This window comes from Coturnix japonica, unplaced genomic scaffold (genome assembly GCF_054131305.1).
Source record: "Coturnix japonica strain WE unplaced genomic scaffold, WE-NBRP24 Scf050, whole genome shotgun sequence".
In the NCBI taxonomy this organism is placed as follows: Eukaryota; Metazoa; Chordata; class Aves; order Galliformes; family Phasianidae; genus Coturnix; species Coturnix japonica.
This window is the reverse complement of record NW_028188953.1, coordinates 2,056,930-2,073,762: the sequence shown is the minus strand read 5'-3', so window position 1 is coordinate 2,073,762 and position 16,833 is coordinate 2,056,930. Positions and strand designations below refer to the sequence as shown.

At 52.0% G+C, this 16,833-nt stretch overlaps 1 protein-coding gene across 3 annotated transcripts; it reads right to left on the bottom strand.

The window, feature by feature from the left end:
• Window positions 1–1,047: 1,047 nt before the first annotated feature.
• PFDN6 (prefoldin subunit 6) lies at window positions 1,048–15,549 on the bottom strand. 3 transcript variants are annotated; one of them, XM_085532670.1, is made up of 5 exons: window positions 15,496–15,549; window positions 13,747–13,817; window positions 9,434–9,504; window positions 6,085–6,209; window positions 1,048–1,284 (listed from the first exon to the last, which is right to left on the bottom strand). In XM_085532670.1, exons 2-5 carry the CDS (start codon window positions 13,808–13,810, stop codon window positions 1,167–1,169), a joined length of 378 nt encoding a protein of 125 aa, XP_085388796.1. In that variant the 5' UTR covers window positions 13,811–13,817; window positions 15,496–15,549; the 3' UTR covers window positions 1,048–1,166. The 3 variants fall into 3 exon arrangements, with proteins under 3 accessions (XP_085388796.1, XP_085388798.1, XP_085388797.1); XM_085532672.1 differs by lacking the exon at window positions 9,434–9,504; XM_085532671.1 differs by lacking the exon at window positions 13,747–13,817.
• Window positions 15,550–16,833: the final 1,284 nt, after the last annotated feature.

Genomic DNA, 16,833 nt, shown 5'->3' with positions numbered 1-16,833 from the left:
GTATTATAGGGGGTCAGGGGTATATGGGGTATTTTATGGGGTATTATATGGGGTCGGGGGTATATGGAGTATATTATGGGGTCAGAAGGATATTATAGGGTCGGAGACTCAGTCCATATACACAACATCCATTTTATTGCAGGTCCCAAGGGGGGGGTCCATCCATTGGGATGTTATGGGGTATATGGGGTATATGGGGTATGTTATGGGGTATATGGGGTATATGGGGTATGTTATGGGGTATTTATGGGGTATATGGGGTATGTTATGGGGTATATGGGGTATTTATGGGGTATATGGGGTATTCATGGGGTATATGGGGTATTCATGGGGTATATGGGGTATATGGGGTATATGGGGTATGTTATGGGGTATATGGGGTATGTTATGGGGTATATGGGGTATGTTATGGGGTATATGGGGTATATGGGGTATATGGGGTATTTATGGGGTATATGGGGTATTTATGGGGTATATGGGGTATGTTATGGGGTTGAGGGTATATTATGGGGTCAGGGGTATTTTATAGGGTCGGAGACTCAGTCCATATACACAACATCCATTTTATTGCGGGTCCCAAGGGGGGGGTCCATATGTTATGGGGTATATGGGGTATTTATGGGGTATATGGGGTATATGGGGTATTTATGGGGTATATGGGGTATTTATGGGGTATATGGGGTATGTTATGGGGTATGTTATGGGGTATATGGGGTATTTATGGGGTATATGGGGTATTTATGGGGTATGTTATGGGGTATATGGGGTATGTTATGGGGTATATGGGGTATATGGGGTATGTTATGGGGTATTTATGGGGTATATGGGGTATGTTATGGGGTATATGGGGTATATGGGGTATGTTATGGGGTATATGGGGTATGTTATGGGGTATATGGGGTATATGGGGTATGTTATGGGGTATATGGGGTATGTTATGGGGTATATGGGGTATGTTATGGGGTATATGGGGTATATGGGGTATGTTATGGGGTATATGGGGTATATGGGGTATTTATGGGGTATTTTATAGGGTCGGAGACTCAGTCCATATACACAACATCCATTTTATTGTGGGTCCCAAGGGGGTAGTCCATCCATTGGGATGTTATGGGGTATATGGAGTATATGGGGTATATGGGGTATATGGGGTCTCTATGGGGTCTCTATGGGGCGGCCTTGCCCTGTGCCCTGTGCTGTAGCTCCTGCTGTAGCTTTGCCAGCAGCTCCCGCTGCTGCTCCGACCTCTGCTCCATGTCCTGCATCTGCTGCTCACAGCGTTTGCTGTACGGGATTAATACGGGATTAATGGGGGATTAATAGGGGATTAATGGGGGATTAATAGGGGATTAATAGGGGACTAATAGGGGATTTATGGGATTAATGGGATTGGGATCAATGGGATTGGGATTAGGATTGGAATTGGATTGGGATTGAGATTAATGGGGTTGGGATGAATGGGATTGGGATCAATGGGATTGGGATCAATGGGATTGGGATTAATGGGATTGGGATTATATTGGGATTAATGGGATTGGGATCAATGGGATTGGGATTATATTGGGATTAATGGGATTGGGATTGGGATCAATGGGATTGAAATTATATTGGGATTAATGGGATTGGGATTAATGGGATCAATTGGATTGGGATTAATGGGATTGGGATCAATGGGATTGGGATTATATTGGGATTAATAGGATTGGGATTAATGGGATCATTGGGATTGGGATGAATGGGATTGGGATTAATGGGATTAATGGGATTAATGAGATTAATGGGATTAGGAATGGGATTGGGATTAATGGGATTAGGATTGGGATCAATGGGATTGGGATCAATGGGATTGGGATCAATGGGATTGGGATCAATGGGATTGGGATTGGGATTAATGGGATGGGGATCAATGGGATTGGGATTATATTGGGATCAATGGGATTGGGATTATATTGGGATCAATGGGATTGGGATTATATTGGGATCAATGGGATTGGGATCAATGGGATTGGGATTAATGGGATTGGGATTAATGGGATTGGGATCAATGGGATTGGGATTATATTGGGATCAATGGGATGGGGATCAATGGGATTGGGATTAATGGGATCAATGGGATTGGGATTGGGATCAATGGGATTGGGATTGGGATCAATGGGATTGGGATCAATGGGATTGGGATTATACTGGGATCAATGGGATTGGGATCAATGGGATTGGGATTAATGGGATTAATGGGATTAGGATTGGGATTAATGGGATTAGGATTGGGATTGGAATTAATGGGATTGGGATTAATGAGATTAGGATTGGGATGAATGGGATTGGGATTAATGGGATTGGGTTTGGGATTAGGATTGGGATTAATGGGATTAATAGGATTAGGATTGGGATTAATGGGATTGGGATTAATGGGATGAATGGGATTAGGATTGGGATTAATGGGATTGGGTTTGGGATTAGGATTGGGATGAATGGGATTGGGATTAATGGGATTAATGGGATTAGGATTGGGATTAATGGGATTAGGGTTGGGATTGGGATCAATGGGATTGGGATTATATTGGGATTAATGGGATTAGGATTGGGATTAATGGGATTGGGATCAATGGGATTGGGATTATATTGGGATCAATGGGATTGGGATCAATGGGATTGGGATTATATTGGGATCAATGGGATTGGGATCAATGGGATTGGGATCAATGGGATTAGGATTGGGATCAATGGGATTGGGATCAATGGGACTGGGATTAATGGGATTAGGATTGGGATCAATGGGATTGGGATCAATGGGATTAGGACTGGGATTAATGGGATTGGGATCAATGGGATTAATGGGATTGGGATCAATGGGATTGGGATTATATTGGGATTAATGGGATTGGGATCAATGGGATTGGGATTATATTGGGATTAATGGGATTGGGATTATATTGGGATCAATGGGATTAGGATTGGGATCAATGGGATTGGGATTATATTGGGATTAATAGGATTGGGATTAATGGGATCAATGGGATTGGGATCAATGGGATTGGGATTATATTGGGATCAATGGGATTGGGATCAATGGGATCAATGGGATTAGGATTAGGATCAATGGGATCAATGGGATTGGGATCAGACCCACATCTCAGCGGTGATGTACTGCAGCCTCTTGCTGACGGTGACTCGGGCGTCGTCCATGGGATTAATGGGATTAGGATTGGGATCAATGGGATTAGGATTGGGATTAATAGGATTGGGATTAATGGGATTAATGGGATTGGGATTGGGATCAATGGGATCAATGGGATTAGGATGAGACCCACATCTCAGCAGTGATGTACTGCAGCCTCTTGCTGACGGTGACGCAGGCGTCGTCCATGGGATTAATGGGATTAGGATTGGGATTGGGATTAATGGGATTGGGATTAGGATTGGGATTAGGATTAAGATTGGGATTACGGTTAGGATTGGGATTAATGGGATCGGGATTAATGGGATTAGGATTGGGATCAATGGGATTGGGATTAATGGGATTAGGATGGGGATTAATGGGATTAATGGTATTAGGATTGGGATTAGGATTGGGATTAATGGGATCGGGATTAATGGGATTAGGATTGGGATCAATGGGATTGGGATTAATGGGATTAGGATGGGGATTAATGGGATTAATGGTATTAGGACTGGGATTAGGATTGGGATTAAGGTTAGGATTGGGATTAATGGGATTGGGATTAATGGGATTGGGATTAATGGGATTGGGATTGGGATTGGATTGGGAATTGGAATGGGATTAAGGGGATTAATGGGATTGGGATTAGGATTGCGTATAGGATTAGGATTGGGATTAATGGGATTAGGATTGGGGTTGGGATGGCAGATATATGGGGTTTTGCCCCCCAGCCCCATATAGGTGACCCTATAGACCCACATCTCAGCTGTGATGTACTGCAGCCTCTTGCTGACGGTGACGCGGGCGTCGTCCATGGGATTAATGGGATTAGGAATGGGATTGGGATTGGGATTAACGGGATTAGGAATGGGATCAATGGGATTGGGATCAATGGGATTGGGATCAATGGGATTGGGATTGGGATTAGGATTGGGATTATATTGGGATCAATGGGATTGGGATTAATGGGATCAATGGGATTGGGATTGGGATTAATTGGATTGGGATCAATGGGATTGGGATTATATTGGGATCAATGGGATTGGGATTATATTGGGATTAATAGGATTGGGATTAATGGGATCAATGGGATTGGGATTAATGGGATTGGGATTAATGGGATTGGGATCAATGGGATTGGGATTATATTGGGATCAATGGGATTGGGATTAATGGGATTGGGATTAATGGGATTAATGGGATTAATGAGATTAATGGGATTAGGAATGGGATTGGGATTAATGGGATTAGGATTGGGATCAATGGGATTGGGATCAATGGGATTGGGATCAATGGGATTAGGATTAATGGGATTGGGATCAATGGGATTGGGATTAATGGGATTGGGATCAATGGGATTGGGATTATATTGGGATCAATGGGATTAGGATTGGGATTAATGGGATCAATGGGATTAGGATTGGGATCAATGGGATTGGGATTAATGGGATTGGGATTAATGGGATTGGGATCAATGGGATTGGGATTATATTGGGATCAATGGGATGGGGATCAATGGGATTGGGATTAATGGGATCAATGGGATTGGGATCAATGGGATTGGGATCAATGGGATTGGGATTATATTGGGATCAATGGGATTGGGATCAATGGGATTGGGATTAATGGGATTAATGGGATTAGGATTGGGATTAATGGGATTAGGATTGGGATTGGGATCAATGGGATTGGGATTATATTGGGATTAATAGGATTGGGATCAATGGGATCAATGGGATTGGGATCAATGGGATCAATGGGATTGGGATTATATTGGGATCAATGGGATTGGGATTGGGATCAATGGGATCAATGGGATTGGGATTAGACCCACATCTCAGCAGTGATGTACTGCAGCCTCTTGTTCACGGTGACGTGGGCGTCATCCATGGGATTAATGGGATTAGGAATGGGATTAGGAATGGGATTAGGATTGGGATTGGGATTGGGATTAGGATTGGGATTAGGATTGGATTAGGATTGAGATTGGATTGAGATTGGGATTAGGATTGGGATAGATGATATATGGGGGGATTAGGACTGGAATTAGGATTAGGATTGGGATTAGGATTGGGATTAGGACTTGGATTGGGATTAAGGTTAGGATTGGGATTAATGGGATTGGGATTGGATTGGGATTAGGATTGGGACTGGGATTAGGATTGGGATTAGGATTGGGATCAATGGGATTGGGATCAATGGGATTGGGATTAATGGGATTGGGATCAATGGGATTGGGATCAATGGGATTGGGATCAATGGGATTAATGGGATTAATGGGATTGGGATTAAGGGGATTAATGGGATTGGGATTAATGGGATTAGGATTGGGATTAATGGGATTGGGATCAATGGGATTGGGATTATATTGGGATCAATGGGATCAATGGGATTAGGATTGGGATCAATGGGATCAATGGGATTGGGATCAATGGGATTGGGATTGGGATTAATGGGATTGGGATTGGGATTAATGGGACTGGGATTATATTGGGATCAATGGGATTGGGATCAATGGGATTATATTGGGATCAATGGGATTGGGATTATATTGGGATCAATGGGATTGGGATTAATGGGATTGGGATTAATGGGATTAATGGGATTAATGAGATTAATGGGATTAGGAATGGGATTGGGATTAATGGGATTAGGATTGGGATTAATGGGATTGGGATTAACGGGATTAATTGGGATTGGGATTAGGGTTAGGATTGGGATTAATGGGATTGGGATTAATGGGATTAGGATTGGGATTAGGATTGGGATTAATGGGATCAATGGGATTGGGATTAATGGGATTAGGATTGGGATTAATGGGATTAGGATTGGGATTGGGATCAATGGGATTGGGATTGGGATCAATGGGATCAATGGGATTATATTGGGATCAATGGGATCAATGGGATTAGGATGAGACCCACATCTCAGCCGTGATGTACTGCAGCCTCTTGCTGACGGTGACTCGGGCATCGTCCATGTCCTGTCGGACCAGAACCGGCCCCAGCAGCTTAAAGATGGTGTTGGACGAGTCCAGCAGGGACAGCTCCTACAGGGGGATATGGGGGGTCTATGGGGGGGTCTATGGGGTCTTTGGGGGGTCTTTGGGGTGGGTTTAGGGGGGTATTGGGGTGGATTGGGGGTCTATGGGGGGTATTGGGGTGGGTTGGGGGTCTATGGGGGGCTCCAAATGCCTTTAAAGGGGGGTATTGGGGTGGGTTGGGGGTCCCTGAGGGGTATTGGGGTGGGTTGGGGGTCTATGAGGGGCTCAAAATGTCTTTTAAGGGGCTCAGAATGCCTTTTAGGGGGGTATTGGGGTGGGTTGGGGGTCTCAATGTGGGTTTAGGGGGGTATTGGGGTGGGTTGGGGGTCTTTTTAGGGGGTATTGGGGCGGGTATGGGGGTCTTTGGGGTGGGTTTAGGGCGGTATTGGGGTGGGTTGGGGGTCTTTTTAGGGGGTATTGGGGTGGGTATGGGGGTCTTTGGGGTGGGTTTAGGGCGGTATTGGGGTGGGTTGGGGGTCTAAGAGTGGATATAGGGGGGTATTGGGGTGGGTATGGGGTCTAAGAGTGGATATAGGGGGGTATTGGGGTGGGTGTGGGGTCTAAGAGTGGATATAGGGGGGTATTGGGGTGGGTTTAGGGGGGTATTGGGGTGGGTTGGGGGTCTAAGAGTGGATATAGGGGGGTATTGGGGTGGGTATGGGGTCTAAGAGTGGATATAGGGGGGTATTGGGGTGGGTTTAGGGGGGTATTGGGGTGGGTTGGGGGTCTAAGAGTGGATATAGGGGGGTATTGGGGTGGGTTGGGGGTCTAAGAGTGGATATAGGGGGGTATTGGGGTGGGTTGGGGGTCCCTGAAGGGTATTGGGGTGGGATTAGGGGGTATTGGGGTGGGTTTGGTGGAGTCCAGCAGGGACAGCTCCTATAGGGGGGATATGGGGGGTATTGGGGTGGGTTTAGGGGGGTATTGGGGTGGGTTGGGGGTCTAAGAGTGGATATAGGGGGGTATTGGGGTGGGTTGGGGGTCCATAGGGGGCTCAAAACGCCTTTTAGGGGGGTTTTGGGGTGGGTTTAGGGGGGGATTGGGGTGGGTATGGGGTCTCAGTGTGGGTTTAGGGGGGTATTGGGGTGGATTGGGGGTCTTTGGGGGGTATTGGGGTGGGTTGGGGGTCTTTTTAGGGGGTCTCAGTGTGGATTTAGGGGGGTATTGGGGTGGGTTGGGGGTCCCTGAATGGTATTGGGGTGGGTTTAGGGGGGTATTGGGGTGGGTATGGGGTCTAAGTGTGGATATAGGGGGGTATTGGGGTGGGTTTAGGGGGGTATTGGGGTGGGTTGGGGGTCTATGGGGGGTATTGGGGTGGGTTTAGGGGGGTGCTGGGGTGGGTGTGGGGTCTAAGTGTGGATATAGGGGGGTATTGGGGTGGGTTTAGGGGGGTATTGGGGTGGTGGTCTATGGGGGGTATTGGGGTGGGTATGGGGTCTAAGAGTGGATATAGGGGGGTATTGGGGTGGGTTGGGGATCCCTGAAGGGTATTGGGGTGGGTTTAGGGGGGTATTGGGGTGGGTTGGGGGTCTATGGGGGGTATTGGGGTGGGTTTAGGGGGGTGCTGGGGTGGGTGTGGGGTCTAAGTGTGGATATAGGGGGGTATTGGGGTGGGTTTAGGGGGGTATTGGGGTGGGTTGGGGGTCTAAGAGTGGATATAGGGGGGTATTGGGGTGGGTTTAGGGGGGTATTGGGGTGGGTTGGGGGTCTAAGAGTGGATATACGGGGATATTGGGGTGGGTTAGGGGACTATGGGGGGTTTTGGGGTGGGTTGGGGGTCAATAGGGGGGTATTGGGGTGGGTTTAGGGGGGTATTGGGGTGGGTATGGGGTCTAAGTGTGGATATAGGGGGGTATTGGGGTGGTGTTGGACGAGTCCAGCAGGGACAGCTCCTATAGGGGGGATAGGGGGGGGTCTATGGGGTGGGTTTAGGAGGGGACTGGGGTGGGTATGGGGTCTTTGGGGGGTATTGGGGTGGGATTAGGGGGGTATTGGGGTGGGTTGGGGGTCTAAGAGTGGATATAGGGGGGTATTGGGGTGGGTTTAGGGGGGTATTGGGGTGGGTTGGGGGTCTAAGAGTGGATATAGGGGGGTATTGGGGTGGGTTTAAGGGGGTACTGGGGTGGGTTGGGGGTCTAAGAGTGGATATAGGGGGGTATTGGGGTGGGTTGGGGGTCTCAGTGTGGATTTAGGGGGGTATTGGGGTGGGTTTAGGGGGGTATTGGGGTGGGTTGGGGGTCCCTGAGGGGTATTGGGGTGGGTTTAGGGGGGTATTGGGGTGGGTTGGGGGTCTAAGAGTGGATATAGGGGGGTATTGGGGTGGTGTTGGACGAGTCCAGCAGGGACAGCTCCTAAAGGGGGGATAGGGGGGGTCTATGGGGTAGGTTTAGGGGGGTCTAAGAGTGGATATAGGGGGGTATTGGGGTGGGTTTAGGGGGGTACTGGGGTGGGTTGGGGGTCTAAGAGTGGATATAGGGGGGTATTGGGGTGGGATGGGGGTCTTTATATGGGGTTATTGGGGTGGGTTGGGGGTCTAAGTGTGGGTTTAGGGGGGTATTGGGGTGGATTGGGGGTCTATGGGGGGTCTTTGGGGTGGGTTTAGGGGGGTATTGGGGTGGGTTTGGTGGAGTCCAGCAGGGACAGCTCCTATAGGGGGGATACGGGGGGGTCTATGGGGTGGGTTGAGGGGGGGATTGGGGTGGGTTTAGGGGGGTATTGGGGTGGGTATGGGGTCTAAGAGTGGATATAGGGGGGTATTGGGGTGGGTTGGGGGTCCATAGGGGGTTCAAAATGCCTTTTAGGGGGGTATTGGGGTGGGTTTAGGGGGGTATTGGGGTGGGTTTGGTGGAGTCCAGCAGGGACAGCTCCTATAGGGGGGATAGGAGGGTCTATGGGGGGGTCTATGGGGTGGGTTTAGGGGGGGATTGGGGTGGGTTGGGGGTCTAAGAGTGGATATAGGGGGGTATTGGGGTGGGTTGGGGGTCTCTATATGGGTCTGGGGGGGTATTGGGGTGGGTTGGGGGTCTCTATATGGGGTTATTGGGCTCCATCCAATGGGTGACACTGGGACATATATGGGGGGGGGGGGGGTGTTATTTTGGGTGATTTTAGGCCATTTTTGGGGGGTTTTGGGGTACAATTGAATATCAGGGATGCTCTAAAGGGGTTTTAATTTGGGGGGGGGTCGTTTTTGGGGTGATTTAGGGTTTTTTTTTGGGGGGGGGTCCCACCTCTTTAACGATGTTGTTCTCTGTCAGTTGAGCCTCCAGCTTCTGTCGAGCTGCCACCGATTTACTGAGGTCTGGGGGGGGGGCGTTAATTGGGGGGGGGGCTTATAGGGACCCCATAACACCCCATGGACCCCATAGAGACCCCATAACACCCCATAACCCCCCTATGGACCCCATAGAGACCCCATAACACCCCTATGGACCCCATAGAGACCCCATAACACCCCATAACCCCCCTATGGACCCCATAGAGACCCCATAACACCCCTATGGACCCCATAGGGACCCCATAACACCCCATAACCCCCCCATGGACCCCATAGAGACCCCATAACACCCCATAACCCCCCCATGGACCCCATAGAGACCCCATAACATCCCATAACCCCCTATGGACCCCATAGAGACCCCATGACACCCCATAACCCCCCCATGGACCCCATAGAGACCCCATAACATCCCATAACCCCCTATGGACCCCAAAGCCCCCCACCCCAATAAGACAAATGGGGTCTCTATGGGGCACTATGGTGTCTCTATGGGATCTCTATGGGGCACTATGGGTCTCTACGGGGTGTTATGGGGTCTCTATGGGGGGGTTATGGGGTCCATGGAGGGGGGCTTATAGGGCAGGGGGGGGCTTATAGGGCAGGGGTCCTATGGGGGACCCCAAAGCCCCCCACCCCAATAAGATAAAGGATATGGGGTAATGGAGGTGGGGGGAAATGGGGTATGGGGTGTTACAGGGTCTCTATGGGGGGGTTTATGGGGCAGGGGGGGTTATGGGGTAGGAGGGTTTATGGGGGGGGGGGGGTCATTAACTGGGGGGGGGGGCTTATGGGGCAGGGGTCCTATGGGGGACCCCAAAGCCCCCCACCCCAATAAGACAAATGGGGTCTCTATGGGGTCTCTATGGGGCACTATGGGTCTCTATGGGGCACTATGGGTCTCTATGGGGTGGTTATGGGGCACTATGGGGTCTCTATGGGGGGGGCTATGGGGTCCATGGGGGGGTTATGGGGTGTTATGGGGTCTCTATGGGGTGTTATGGGGTCTCTATGGGGTGTTATAGGGTGTTATGGGGTCTCTATGGGGTGCTATAGGGTCTCTATGGGGTGTTATGGGGTGTTATGGGGTCTCTATGGGGTGTTATAGGGTGGGTGGGTGTTATAGGGTCTCTATGGGGTGTTATGGGGTGTTATAGGGTCTCTATGGGGTGTTATGGGGTCTCTATGGGGTGTTATGGGGTGTTATGGGGTCTCTATGGGGTGTTATGGGGTCTCTATGGGGTGTTATGGGGTCTCTATGGGGTCTCTATGGGGTGTTATGGGGTGTTATGGGGTCTCTATGGGGTGTTATGGGGTCTCTATGGGGCGTTATGGGGTCTCTATGGGGTGTTATGGGGTCTCTACAGGGTCTCTATGGGGTGTTATGGGGTCTCTATGGGGTGTTATGGGGTGTTATGGGGTCTCTATGGGGTGTTATGGGGTCTCTATGGGGTGTTATGGGGTCTCTATGGGGTGTTATGGGGTCTCTATGGGGTGTTATGGGGTGTTATGGGGTCTCTATGGGGTGTTATGGGGTCTCTATGGGGTGTTATGGGGTGTTATGGGGTCTCTATGGGGTGTTATGGGGTGTTATGGGGTCTCTATGGGGTGTTATGGGGTCTCTATGGGGTGCTATAGGGTCTCTATGGGGTCTCTATGTGGTGCTATAGGGTCTCTATGGGGTGTTATGGGGTGTTATGGGGTCTCTATGGGGTGTTATGGGGTGTTATGGGGTCTCTATGGGGCGCTATGGGGTCTCTATGGGGCACTATGGGTCTCTATGGGGCACTATGGGTCTCTATGGGGTGGTTATGGGGTGCTATGGTGTCTCTATGGGGCACTATGGGTCTCTATGGGGCACTATGGGTCTCTATGGGTTGGTTATGGGGCACTATGGGGTTTCTATGGGGCACTATGGGTCTCTATGGGGCGCTATGGGGTCTCTATGGGGCACTATGGGTCTCTATGGGGCGCTATGGGTCTCTATGGGGCACTATGGGTCTCTATGGGGTGGCTATGGGGTGCTATGGTGTCTCTATGGGGCGCTATGGGTCTCTATGGGGTGGCTATGGGGCTCTATGGGGTCTCTATGGGGCAGTTATGGGTCTCTATGGGGCGCTATGGGGTCTCTATGGGGCACTATGGGTCTCTATGGGGTGTTATAGGGTGAGGTGGTGGTTATGGGGCACTATAGGGTCTCTATGGGGGGGGCTATGGAGTCCATGCGGGGGTTATGGGGTGTTATGGGGTCTCCATGGGGTCCATGGGGGGGTTATGGGGTGTTATGGGGTCCCTATGGGGTCCATGGGGGGGTTATGGGGTGTTATGGGGTCTCTATGGGGTTATGGGGTGTTATGGGGTCTCTATGGAGTCCATGGGGGTGTTATGGGGTGTTATGGGGTCTCTATGGGGGGGCTATGGGGTCCATGGGGTGTTATAGGGTGTTATGGGGTCTCTATGGGCTGTTATGGGGTCTCTATAGGGTGTTATGGGGTGTTATGGGGTCTCTATGGGGTGTTATGGGGTCTCTATGGGGTGTTATGGGGTCTCTATGGGGTCTCTATGGGGTGTTATGGGGTCTCTATGGGGTGTTATGAGGTCTCTATGGGGTGTTATAGGGTCTCTATGGGGTGTTATGGGGTCTCTATGGGGTGTTATGGGGTGTTATGGGGTCTCTATGGGGTGTTATGGGGTCTCTATGGGGTCTCTATGGGGTGTTATGGGGTCTCTATGGGGTCTCTATGGGGTGCTATAGGGTCTCTATGGGGTGTTATGGGGTGTTATGGGGTCTCTATGGGGTCTCTATGGGGTGTTATGGGGTCTCTATGGGGTGTTACGGGGTCTCTATGGGGTGTTATAGGGTCTCTATGGGGTGTTATGGGGTGTTATGGGGTCTCTATGGGGTGTTATGGGGTGGGTGGGTGTTATAGGGTCTCTATGGGGTGTTATGGGGTCTCTATGGGGTGTTATGGGGTGTTATGGGGTGTTATAGGGTCTCTATGGGGTGTTATGGGGTCTCTATGGGGTGTTATGGGGTCTCTATGGGGTCTCTATGGGGTGTTATGGGGTCTCTATGGGGTGTTATGAGGTCTCTATGGGGTGTTATAGGGTCTCTATGGGGTGTTATGGGGTCTCTATGGGGTGTTATGGGGTGTTATGGGGTCTCTATGGGGTGTTATGGGGTCTCTATGGGGTCTCTATGGGGTCTCTATGGGGTGTTATGGGGTCTCTATGGGGTCTCTATGGGGTGCTATAGGGTCTCTATGGGGTGTTATGGGGTGTTATGGGGTCTCTATGGGGTCTCTATGGGGTGTTATGGGGTCTCTATGGGGTGTTACGGGGTCTCTATGGGGTGTTATAGGGTCTCTATGGGGTGTTATGGGGTGTTATGGGGTCTCTATGGGGTGTTATGGGGTGGGTGGGTGTTATAGGGTCTCTATGGGGTGTTATGGGGTCTCTATGGGGTGTTATGGGGTGTTATGGGGTCTCTATGGGGTGTTATGGGGTGTTATAGGGTCTCTATGGGGTGTTATGGGGTCTCTATGGGGTCTCTATGGGGCGCTATGGGGTCTCTATGGGGTGTTATGGGGTCTCTATGGGGTCTCTATGGGGTGTTATGGGGTCTCTATGGGGTGTTATGGGGTCTCTATGGGGTGTTATAGGGTGTTATGGGGTCTCTATGGGATGTTATAGGGTCTCTATGGGGTGTTATGGGGTCTCTATGGGGTGTTATAGGGTGTTATGGGGTCTCTATGGGGTGTTATGGGGTCTCTATGAGGTGTTATGGGGTCTCTATGGGGTGTTATGGGGTCTCTATGGGGTGTTATAGGGTGTTATGGGGTCTCTATGGGGTGTTATGGGGTCTCTATGAGGTGTTATGGGGTCTCTATGGGGTGTTATGGGGTCTCTATGGGGCGCTATGGGGTCTCTATGGGGCGCTATGGGGTCTCTATGGGGCAGTTATGGGTCTCTATGGGGTGTTATGGGGTCTCTATGGGGCAGTTATGGGTCTCTATGGGGTGTTATGGGGTCTCTATGGGGCAGTTATGGGTCTCTATGGGGTCTCTATGGGTCTCTATGGGATCTCTATGGGTCTCTATGGGGTCTCTATGGGTCTCTATGGGGTCTCTATGGGGCAGTTATGGGTCTCCATGGGGCGCTATGGGGTCTCTATGGGGTGTTATGGGGTCTCTATGGGGTGTTATGGGGTCTCTATGGGGCGCTATGGGTCTCTATGGGTCTCTATGGGGTCCTATAGGGTCTCACCTTTCTGCAGCTGCTGGTATTTCTCCAGCTCTCCCTGCAGCTTCTTCTGCAGCTGCTCCGCCATCGTGGGGCTGATACAGGGCACAAGGGGATGGAGACCCCTCAGAGACCCCCCCCAAATCCCCATAGACACCCATTACCCCTTATTACCCCCTATAGCCCCCTATTACCCCTCATATCCCCCCATTAACCCATATTTACCCCCCATAGCGCCCTATTACCCCCCATAGCGCCCCATTAACCCCCACAGCCCCTCCATATCCCCCATAGGGCCCTATACTCCCCCCATAGCCCCCTATTACCCCCCCATAGCCCCCTATTACCCCCCATAGCCCCCCATTTACCCCCATTATCCCCCCTATTACCCCCCATAGCCCACCCATATCCCTTATAGGGCCCTATACTCCCCCCATAGACCCCCCATTGCCCCCCATAGCCCCCTATTACCCCCCATAGCCCCCCATTACCCCCCATATCCCCCTATTACCTCCCATAGCCCCCTATTACCCCCTATTACCCCCCACAGCCCCCCATTACCCCCCATAGCCCCCCATTACACCCCATAGACCCCCCCATATCCCCCATACCCCCATAGACCCCCTATTACCCCCCATATCCCCCCATTACACCCCATAGACCCCCCATAGCCCCCCATTACACCCCATATCCCCCCATTAACCCCCCATATCCCCCCTATTACCTCCCATAGCCCCCTATTACCCCCTATTACCCCCCATAGCCCCCTATTACCCCCCCATGCCCCCCATTACCCCCTATATCCCCCCATATCCCCCTATTACCCCCATTACCCCCTATTACCCCCATAGCCCCCCATTACCCCCTATTACCCCCCATAGCCCCCCCTTAACCCCCATATCCCCCTATTTACCCCCCATATCCCCCCTATTTAGCCCCCATAGCCCCCTATATCCCCCCATAGGCCCCCATTAGCCTCCCATAGATACCCATAAACCCCCATAGGCCCCCATTACACCCCATTCCCCCCCATAGCCCCCCATAGCACCCTATTACCCCCCATTACCCCCCCATAGACCCCCATTGGGCCCTATTATCCCCCATAGCCCCCCCATTACCCCCCATATCCCCCCATTTACGCCCCATTAACCCCCATAGCCCCCCATAGACCGCCATTATCCCCTATTACCTTCCATAGACCCCTAAAGACCCCCATTTACCCCCCATAGCCCCCCATAGTGCCCTATACTCCCCCCATAGACCCACCCAGACCCCCAGATCCCCCCCATAGATCCCTATTACCTCCCATAGACCCCCATTGGGCCCCATTACCCCCTATTACCCCCCATATCCCCCCTATTACCCCCCATAGACCCCCATTACCCCCCCTATAGACCCCATTACGCCCCATTACCCCCTATTACCCCCCATATCCCCCCTATTACCCCCCATAGATCCCCATTACCCCCCCTATAGACCCCATAGACCCCCATTACCCCCCCTATAGACCCCATAGACCCCCATTACCCCCCATAGACCCTCATTACCCCCCCCATAGACCCCCATAGGCCCCTATTACCCCCCTATAGACCCCATAGACCCCCATTACCCCCCATAGACCCTCATTACCCCCCCTATAGACCCCATAGACCCCCATTACCCCCCCTATAGACCCCATAGACCCCCATTACCCCCCCATAGATCCCCATAGACCCCCATTACCCCCCCTATAGACCCCATAGCCCCCTATTACCCCCCATAGACCCCCATTACCCCCCACGTGATCACAACCGCCTCCTCCCGCGCCCCCGCGCATGCGCGCCGCCCGCTTCTCTTCCCGTCACGTGACCGCGAACCTCGCTTCTCCTCACCCTGCGCATGCGCGCTGCTTTAATGCCGCTCTCCCCACCCAGCACGGCGCATGCGCGTAGCCTAACTCCCACCTAGCGCATGCGCACTGCGCGCAGGCTTCACCTGCGGCCTACTCACTGATCCGTGCGCGCCGCCATCTTGCCCCCTCACGGCGCATGCGCGTTGTCTAGCTTTCATCTAGCGCATGCGCACTACGCGCAGGCTTCACCCGCGGCCCACAAACCGACGCATGAGCGCCGCCATCTTGCCCGGCAGGGCGCATGCGCGCTAGCCCTTCTCTCCCTGGGTGTGGGGGAGGGGAGATGCGGCGATGGCGGCGGGTGGGGAGGAAAATGGCGGCGGTGTTGATGGGGGCGGTGGTCGTGGGGTGGGCGATGGGGGGGTGGGGGGGGGACAAGGGGGGAGGGGAGGGGGATAAAGGGATTGGGATGGGGGAGGGGGGGGCACGGCGTGCAGGGGGTGCAATGCATGGAAGGGCTGCAATGCATGCAATGAATGCAAGAGCTGCAGTGCATGCAAAGGCTGCAGGGGTTGCAGGGGTTGCAATGAATGCAAGGGCTGCAATGCATGCAGGGGATGCAGGGGCTGCAATGCATGCAGGGGGTGCAGGGGTTGTAGGGGTTGCAATGCATGCAATGGATGCAGGACTTGCAACGAATGCAAGAGCTGCAATGCATGCAGGGGGTGCAATGCATGCAGGTGCTGCAATGAATGCAAGAGCTGCAGTGCATGCAGGGGCTGCAGTGCATGCAGGGGGTGCAGGGGTTGCGATGGATGCAGTGGGTGCAGGGGCTGCAATGCATGCAGGAGCTGCAGGGGCTGCAATGAATGCAAAGGCTGCCGTGCATGCAGGGGATGCAGGGGCTGCAATGCATGCAGGGGTTGCAATGCATGCAAGAGCTGCAATGGATGCAGGGGCTGCAGGTGTTGCAATGCGTCCTGGAGCTGCAGGAGCTACAATGCATGCAAAGGCTGCAGGGGTTGCGATGAATGCAAAGGCTGCAGTGCATGCAGGGGGTGCAATGAATGCAAGAGCTGCAATGGATGCAGGGGCTGCAATGCATGCAATGGCTGCAGGGCGTGCAGGGGTTGTAGGGGCTGCAATGAATGCAAAGGCTGCAGAGGTTGTAGGGGCTGCAATGAATGCAGGAGCTGTAGGGGCTGCAATGAATGCAAAGGCCGCAGGGGTTGTAGGGGCTGCAATGGATGCAGGGGCTGCAATGCATGCGGGGGCTGCAA